Source organism: Coturnix japonica, chromosome 25 (genome assembly GCF_001577835.2).
Source record: "Coturnix japonica isolate 7356 chromosome 25, Coturnix japonica 2.1, whole genome shotgun sequence".
NCBI classification, from domain to species: Eukaryota; Metazoa; Chordata; class Aves; order Galliformes; family Phasianidae; genus Coturnix; species Coturnix japonica.
The window spans coordinates 125,751-134,503 of record NC_029540.1 but is presented as its reverse complement, the minus strand read 5'-3'; the positions used below and the strand labels follow the sequence as shown (position 1 = coordinate 134,503).

The window sequence follows — 8,753 nt, the reverse complement described above, 5'->3', positions numbered from 1 at the left end:
TATGGGGTGAGGGGCTGCTATGGGGTGGGGGTCCCTTTGGGGTGATGGTCCCTATGGGGTAGGGGGTCTCCATGGGGTGTTGGGGCCCATGGGGTGGAGGTTTCTTTGGGGTGCTGTTATGATGGGCTGGGGGTCCCATGGGTGCCATCTCTATGAGGTGGGGATCCCCCAGCTGCCGTCCCTATGGGGCAGTGCCCCCCATTTGTCCCTATGGGGCAGTGCCCCCCATCCATCCCTATGGGGCAGTGCCCCCCATTCATCCCTATGGGGCAGTGCCCCCCATTTGTCCCTATGGGGCAGTGCCCCCCATCCGTCCCTATGGGGCAGTGACCCCCATCCATCCCTATGGGGCAGTGCCCCCCATTTGTCCCTATGGGGCGGTTCCCCACCTGCCAACCAGCGCAGGAACGCGTCAGTTTTGAGGGCTGTTCGTGCTCCCAACGATCTGGAGATGACGGGTTCGGTGCCGTGGAAGTTGTTGGCCGTGGCCGCGTAGAGCTCCCCGCCTGGGGGGGGCGGGGGTCAGTGGGGCAGGGACGCTCCCGTCCCCTTTGCAGACCCCCCCCCTCCATCTATGGGGTCTAATCGGGTCCCCTGGATCCATGTTGGGGTTCCCCCCCATCTTTGTACTACCCCCGTTGCCCTATTGGGGTCACTCTGTTCTGTCCGCCCCTCGTTCCCCCCCCTCCCCTTTTGGGGTCCCCCCGGGGTCTCACTCTCTGCCCCCCCCCCATGTTTCTCACCGTCCAGCAGCGCGGTGTGTGAGTGCCGGGGGTCGAAGGGGCTCTGGCCCTTCCCATCGCGCTGCCCCACGGCGGCCCGCGGCAGCGTGAAGTTCTCCAGGAGCTGGTGGGGGGGGGGCGGAGTTATGGGGGATCAGCGGGACCCACAGATGTGGGGCGGGGCTGGAGGGGGCAGGGGGGGCTTCCCGGGGATCCCACCCGCTGTGGGGCTGGGGCACGAGGCAGCACAATAACACGGCCTCAGCCCCATAGGGGCACCCAGCACCCCCCAGCCCCATAGAGTCACCCATCACCCCCCAGCCCCATAGTGTGACCCATCGCCCCCCGGCTCACGATGTGGGTGCAGGCGGGGCTGAAGGCGTTGGTCCCGCACGCGTAGAGGTGGCTGCGGTTCAGAGCCACGAGGACGCGGATGAAGTTGAAACACTCGGTCTGAGCGGGGACAGACGATGGGGCGGGATGGAACGGCAGCACGATGCGCCCCATAGCGCCCCATAGCGCCCCACTGCGCCCCACTGCGCCCCATAGCGCCCCACTGCAGCCCATAGCGCCCCATAGCGCCCCACTGCGCCCCATAGCGCCCCATAGCGCCCCACTGCGCCCCACTGCGCCCCATAGCGCCCCGCAGCACCACAAACCACATAGCGCCCTGTATAGTCCCAAATCCCATAGCACCCCACAGTGCCCATAGGGCCTCATAGTGCTCCACAGTGTCTCACAGCACCCCATAGCACCCCATAGTGCCCATCACGCCCCATAGCATCCTACAGCACCCCATAGCACCTCATAGCATCCTACAGGACCCCATAGCACCCCATCACACCCCATAGAGCCCCACAGCGCCCCACAGCTTCCTGCACCCACCCTACACCCCCCCCCACCTCGGGGCTCTTCCTCTTCAGGCTGCACTCCCTCTTCTTCTCCTCCGTGGGTCCCCACGGCACCTATGGGGGCAAAGAAGGGGACGGTGGGGTGGGGGCTCCATGGGGTCAATGTGTGTTATGGGGTGGGGGCTCCGTGGGGCGGCGCTGACCGTGGCGACGAGTCGCGGCTCGTTGGGGTCGGAGACGTTGAGCGCCAGCACCGCGTCACGGGCGCCCACGTAGAGAAGCGACTCGTCCGGCCCCAAAAGCAGCGAGTCACAGTCACGGACACGCGGGGACGAGAAGGAGCGAACCGGGCGGCGGGGGTCACCTGGGGGGGGATGTGGGGTCAGTGGGGGGGTGTGGGGTCAGTGGGGCTGTGGGACCCTGTGGGGCTGTGGGGTTATGAGGGTCAGAGGGGTCGGTGGTCCCACTGGGGCTGTGGGGTCTGTGGGGGGGGGTCGTTGGGGTCCATCGGGTCTGTGGAGTCGGTGGTTGGTGGGGTCGGGGGGCGGTGGGCGCTGTGGGGTCTGTGGGGTCAGCAGGGCACGGCGGGGGGGGCAGTTCCCCATCGGTGCCCCACACAGCAGCACTTCCACATGGGGAGGGGATCCCGAAGGTGAATGTGGGGCTGAGCTCCATCCTCAGCGCTATGGGGCGCATATGGGGCTCAGGGGACGCAGCAGGGCCCTATGGGGTCTGGGTGCTATGGGGTCAGAGTGCAGGGCTCTGTATGGTCGGGGTGTTGGTGCTTTATGGGTCGGGGTGCTGTGATCTATGGGGCACAGTTCTCTATGGGGCCGGGAAACGGGAAGCGCAGCAGCGCAGTGGGGAAGAGGAAGTGCTGCTGTGGGGTGTGGGGCGCCCTGTGGGGTGCGGAGCTGCCGCCCCCACTGAGCACCTATGGGAGCCCCCCCCCCACCGCCCCATAGCGGCTCCCACGGGTGTCTGCCCCCCCCCAAACCCGCTCCTGCCGCCCCACAGCCCCGACCAACTGCGACCCCATAAATGGGGATCACAGGGCGCCCATGGGCGCCCCACAGCCACCACGGCCCGACCCCACCCCTCCCTGCCCCACAACCCCCCACCGCAGCCCCACAGCGAGGGGAAACCGACCTGCAGAGCAACCAGGGATGCGGGGGCAGAGCGGGGGGGGTGGATGTGGGGCACTGACCGGTTAATGGGGGAGCGCTGGGGACGGGGCGCCCCTATAGGGCATTGCCGCACATCGCCCCCGCCCCACATTCGCCCCCCCCCCGCCCCGACATCCCCCGTGGCCCCGTGACCCCCACCCACACCGGCCCCCTCCCCCCATCCCGGCCCCGTGGCTCCGGCCAGCGCGGAACAAAAGGCGGCCCAGAGGCGGCGGCCAACGGAGCTCCGTTAACCCAACATACCGGGCTGGGGCCGCCGGGGCTTCTGGGGGGCGGGGATGGGGCCGCCGGTTGGGGGGTCCGGCCCATAGGGCGATTGCTGGGCCGGGTTTGTTCGGCCCCATAAGCTTCGCGCTGCGGTGGTGTGGCGCTCATCCCCACAGGGTGATGCTCGGCTCCGTAGGTTGGTGATCGGACTGTCGCCCATGGACGATGCGCGCTTCAAGACCCGTAGGGTGACGGCAGTCCCAAGGAGACACTCTATGCCCCAATTGAGGATGACTGCTCAGCCCATTTAGGATCGGCGCTCTGCCCATAGGATGACACTTCAGCCCCACAGGGCGATGCTCAGGCCCCGGACACCTGACACCCGCATTCCCGCCGAATAGATTTAAAGTGACCTAAGTACCCGACAGAAATGAGGAGTAACGCCACTAGGGACCCCGTCTCGCCGCCAGCCCCGCACCCCGCCCCGCACCGCCCGCTTCGGTCGGGCCGCCCCCCCCCGACCGTGTCGACTGCCCGTTTTCTCTCCGTCCGGAACTTTCAGGTTCCGGAGGCCGCGCTCTATGGGGCGCGATGATGGGACCGGGGAGGGCACCGCGGACCCCGCCGCCCGTTCGGCCGGATCCCCGCGGGGCCCCGAGCTTGACGTCGGGGGACCGATCCGTGCGGGGGCCGGGGGGTGCGGGACGAAGACGAGGTTAGGAGACGAGGAAGGATTGGAGACCCCAACCCCCCTCTTCCAACCCCCCCCAAACCCCCCCCCCCCCCCCTCGATCCGTCCGTCACGTGGGTCCGGATACTTCTCGCCTCGCGTGGGCCCCCCGCCCGTTTCCGCTCCCGGTCCCGCGATCCGCCCCGGCACTCCGCCATGCTCCGGCTGCTGCTCCCCGCGGCTGCGTTCCCGCGTTGTTGCCTCCCGCGCTCAGCGCCCCGCCCCGCGTCAGCATCGCCGCCGGTGAGCGGGAAGCGGGGGGACGGGGGGCGGCCATTGGGATGTGGCTGGACGCGGGGGCAGCTATGGGGGCATGTGGGGCTGGGATGGGAAGTGGGGTTGGGACGGTGGGAGGGGGGGTTTGGGGGTGCGGGGGGTGGTGTTTGGGCAGCCCCGGTTCTCATGATCAGGTCGGATTTCCCTCGCTGTGGGGGGCTGCGGTGGGGGTTGTTGTGGGGCAGGGAGGAGGTGGAGGTCGGGCCGTGGTGGCTGTGGGGGCCCATCCAAGGGCGGGCCCTGTGATCCCATTTTATGGGTCGCAGTTGGTCGGGGCTGTTGGGGCGGGCAGGAGCGGTTTGGGGGGGGGCAGACACCCCGTGGGAGCGCTCTATGGGGCGATGTGGGGGGGGGGCTCCACATAGTAGTTGCTCAGATGGGGGCGGCAGCTCCGCACCCACAGGGGCGCCCCCACACCCCACAGCAGCACTGTCCTCTTCCCCACTGCGAACTGCTTGCGCTCCCGTTTCCCAAGGCGCCATAGAGAACTGTCCCTCCTATAGATACAGCCCCCGACCCCATAAGGCACCAAAACCGTCGCGTGGACCATTACTCAGAGCTCCCTGCAACTGCTTCACCCCCATAGCAGTCCCAGACCCCCATAGGTAGATACCGTGTAGACTGTCTGGTTGCGCGCTGAGCGGCCCATTATGCGCCCACATTGCGGTAGAGGATTGGAAGCTCATGGCCCCTATCACCTTCGGATCCATCTTCTCCCCCATGTGGAAGTGTCTGCATGTGTGGGGCACCGTATGGGGAACTGCCCCCCCCGCCGTGCCCTTGCTGACCCCACAGACCCCACGAGCGCCCACCGCCCCCTGACGACCCACCAACCACGACTCCCACAGACCCATGGACCCCAACGACCCCCCCCACAGACCCCACAAGCCCCAGTGGGACCACCTGACCCCTCTGACCCTCATAACCCCACAGCCCCCACAGGGTCCACAGCCCCACTGGGACCCCACACCTCCCCCAATCTGACCCCAGCATCGGTCCCCCCCACTTACCCCACTTCCCCCCAGTAATGTGGCCCCCGCCGCCCGTGTTCTCCTCCTTCTCGTCCCGCGTTGTCCACTTGACTGTGACTCGTCTGGCTGTTTTGGGGACCGGGACGAGTCGCTTCTACTACGTCGGGCGCCCGTGACGCTGGTGCTGGGCGCTCAAGGCGTCTCCGACCCCAACGAGCGCTGACTCGTCGCCACGGTCAGCAGCCGCCCCACGTTGAGCCCCCAACCCATAACACACATTGAACCCCATGGAGCCCCCACCCCACCGTCCCCTTCTTGTGCCCCCTATAGGTTGCCGTAGGGGACCACGGAAGGAGAAGATAGGATGGCGAGTTGCAGCCTGAAAGAGGTAGCAAGCCCCGAGGTGGCGGGGGGTTGTAGGGTGGCGTGCAGGAAGCTGTGGGGCGCTGTGGGGGCTCTAGGGTTGTGATGGGGTTGCTATGGGTCCTCTTAGGATGCTAGGTGAGGGTTTTGTGCGCCAGGTCATGCTGGGTGCATGGCCCCCCCTGCCTCACGTTGCTTTATGGGGGGCCCGATTTGTATGTGTGGCAGTGAGTGGGTGATGTCATGGGGTGTCGCTCGCTCGCACGACACCTCGCTGGAGGCCTACGTATGGACAGGCTCGTTTTCAGGTGGGGCAGTGGTCCATGTCCGGGTTGTCATATGTGGCGCGATTTCGCGGCTGACCTCGTTGACAGGGGCGGGCGATATTGTGGTGTGGGTCTGCGGCTCTGGGTGCGCCCGCGCCCCGTCATTGGCTGCCCCAGTTCAACCCCCCCACCCCCGCCGGCCCCCCAGTAGTGTGGGGGGCTTCCTCGGCCAGGTGTGGGTCGCTCGCGTTTTATTTTGGGGGCCCTTTGGGGCGTCCATGAGGCAAGCCAGGTGGAGGGCGCATGGCCGCAGACCCGGGTTATCGGACGCGGCGACCCCTCATAGGTGGGCCTGCAGTTGGGGGCGCCTACATGTGGTGGGGCGCAGTGGGCAGCCTTGCCAGGTAGAAAGGTAAGCGTTGAGACGTTAGTCCCCAGAGAAGTAGGGAGCCGTCGTGGCCTTTAAGGAGTGCCCTCCGGGTACGGCGCATATGATTTGGTTGGGGAGCCATCCGTTGCATGCCGTGTCTCCATACGCCCGCAGTAACCGCGCATCGTCGGGGTGGGGTCTTCAGCATATGTCAGACGCGAAAGTGTTTTCACAACTCTCAATCCTGCAGTCCTTCTCGCCTGCTTAAGCTCAGTGGGCGCGCGAGGTGCACAAGGTGCACGGACAGTCTACGCGTGCAGGAGCCTGGCTTAGCTGGACCAACGCCCTCTGCGAGAGCCCCGCCTATGCACCCTACACTCTTTGAGCCGGGGGGGGGGCGGTGATTGGTCACACTATTGGGGCTGGCAAAGGTGAGATGGTGTGACTCTAAAAATGCGGGCTGGGGGGTGCTGGAGGTGCCCCTTATGGGGCTGAGGCCGTGTTGATTGTTGCTTGCCTCGTGCCCGCCCAGCCCCACTAGCGGGTGTGGATCCGCGAAGCCCCCCCTGCGCCCGCTCATATTCCAGCTCTCCGTAGTGCTCAAAGCCCCATACATCGTGTGGGTCCACGCGGTAGTTATTATCCCCATTTATATCCTTCTCCGCCCCCCCGGCCCACCAGCTCCATGAGAACTCGTCGATCGCGCTGCCGCGGGCTGGCCGCCGTCGGAGTAATCCTCGGTGCATGGCTCAGCGCACCGGCGACGACTGAAGCTGAGAGTTGTCCATGTGGTATGCCGCTTCGGACCGCGCCCTCTCGCGCTCACGCAACATCACTACACCAAACACCACACACAAGCTGTCCCCCCCCATGGCGACTCGCGCTTCCGCAAAGAAACAATGGGGCGGCGCGGGGCAGGGCAGTGAGCACCCCCGGCCGTGTGCGCGTGACTCGTTAAACCACCCAACCGTGGTCACGGCCCAAGGTACACGCAGATACGCCCCCGCCTCGTGTGGGTGAGTGAGTACGCATAGTGGGGCCCGCTTACAGGAAGCATGAGGACTTCATACAGCTCACTGGAAATGAATATAGGTGTCGGACATTAGATTGGTGGTGACGACGAGAGTACAAAGAATGCGTGGGGGTAGACCCAGTAATCTCATGGATCAGGAAGTGGACCGTTCACGATGGATCCTCTCTGTGACGATAATGAAGGAGCCCGCAATGTTCGGATCCACGACCCCATCACGCCTGGACGAGACGGTCGTTGGGGCGCGTCTGTCAGGAGAAAGGCGCGACGCGGCAGTGTCCCTCTCGGTGCACCCATCGGGACTGACCCCCCCCTTCCACTCCCCTCGCTCTCAGGCTTTTAGCGGGGATCGTTCGTTGCTGGCCCCTGGCCGTGCGGTACTGCAGCGCGGCCCCAGACATAGGGCTGAGCGGCAACCGAGCGCTGCCCAGGGGCGACCCCCCATTATACGGACCCCCCATTATTACAGACCCCCCGCACCGAGAGAGCTTGTAATATACGAGACCAACCCATATAGTACGGACCAACCCATGATACAGGACCACCAAATAAACGGCCCCCCCAGACACCAACCCCATGCTGGCACGAGGAACCCCCCACGAAACGGCTCCATACAGAAACCCCCCCAGTGGACGGCCCGCCCCATATTACAGGACCCCCCCAAAGTCATCACAGGAAGCCCCCCAGCCCCGCAGCTAGCCTCCACGCGGGAGGCCGGCCAGTCGTGGCCAACAGAGAGCTTCCACGGCGACCGCAGAGCCGCTCCATCCTCGAGATCCGCTGTGCGGAGGCGAAACCAGCGTAACCGAAACGGAAACGAACAGCCCTCACAATGAATTGACGGGCGTTGGCCTGACGCAATACCGGAGTCTGGCCCGGACGAGGTTGGGGAAACCGCCTCACATAGGAACAAACTGGGCGCCGGCAGTGCCCCACTAAGGGATGGCCAGATGGGGGTCATCGCGTGCGAGCCTGCATGAGACGAGATAGTGGTGCTCGCCACTGCACCATATGGACCCAACCACGATGGGGGGCACTGCCCCATAGGGATGAATGGGGGGCACTGCCCCATAGTGGATGGATTGGGGGGCACTGCCCCATAGGGACAAATGGGGGGCACTGCCCATAGGACGGCAGCTGGGGGGCATCCCCACTCATTAGAGATTGGCACCCATGGACCCCAGCCATTCATAACAGCACCCCAAAGAAACCCCACCCCATGGGCCAACACCCCATGGAGACCCCTTACCCCATAGGGCACCATCACCCCAAAGACCCCACCCCATAGCAGGCCCTCACCCCATAGGGCTCCACCACCCAAATCCCCCCACCCTCATATTGACCCCCGACACCCCACAGAGTCCCTACAATAGACCCACCCCCCCCGCCCCCCAGACGACGCCGTCCTTCGTTTGGCCTCCGCTGCCCCCCCGACGACGACCAGGTTTTATTTCTTTCTTCGAGGAAGACGGCGCAGGTAGATTCAACTACATTCGAGCGGCTGCGGCTTGCCGAGAGTGTGGGGCAGGGTCTGCAAGGTGGGGGGGGCGAGAAGGGGGGTTGGGGGAGTGGTCTTGGGAGGAGGGAGTTGTGTGGATGGGGTCTATGGGGAGTGTTGGGGTTCATAGGGGAGTGGGGTGGGGTCTGTGAGAGTGGATTTGTGAGGGGTATGGGGGGGCTGTGGGGGGTTCCATTGGAATGGGGTCCATCGGGTGGGGGCTCTATTGGGAGGTTCCGTGGGTTGATGGGGGTCTGTGGGTGGAGAGGAGGTTCCCTTGAG

General features: G+C 65.6%; 2 protein-coding genes across 2 annotated transcripts in view; both read right to left on the bottom strand.

The window, feature by feature from the left end:
• SEMA4A (semaphorin 4A) overlaps positions 1 to 3,187 on the bottom strand; it is an 8,061-nt gene extending 4,874 nt beyond the window's left edge. Inside the window, exons 1-6 of the mRNA XM_015884267.1 lie at positions 3,004 to 3,187; positions 1,777 to 1,937; positions 1,625 to 1,687; positions 1,077 to 1,175; positions 744 to 846; positions 394 to 506 (exon numbers count right to left, since the gene is read on the bottom strand). Coding sequence (XP_015739753.1) covers positions 394 to 506; positions 744 to 846; positions 1,077 to 1,175; positions 1,625 to 1,687; positions 1,777 to 1,937; positions 3,004 to 3,187 — 723 coding nt within the window. The remainder of the gene's footprint in view (positions 1 to 393; positions 507 to 743; positions 847 to 1,076; positions 1,176 to 1,624; positions 1,688 to 1,776; positions 1,938 to 3,003) is intronic.
• Positions 3,188 to 8,460: 5,273 nt separating this feature from the next.
• LMNA (lamin A/C) overlaps positions 8,461 to 8,753 on the bottom strand; it is a 14,818-nt gene continuing 14,525 nt past the window's right edge. The window contains 1 exon segment of the mRNA XM_015884268.1: positions 8,461 to 8,504. Coding sequence (XP_015739754.1) covers positions 8,461 to 8,504 — 44 coding nt within the window.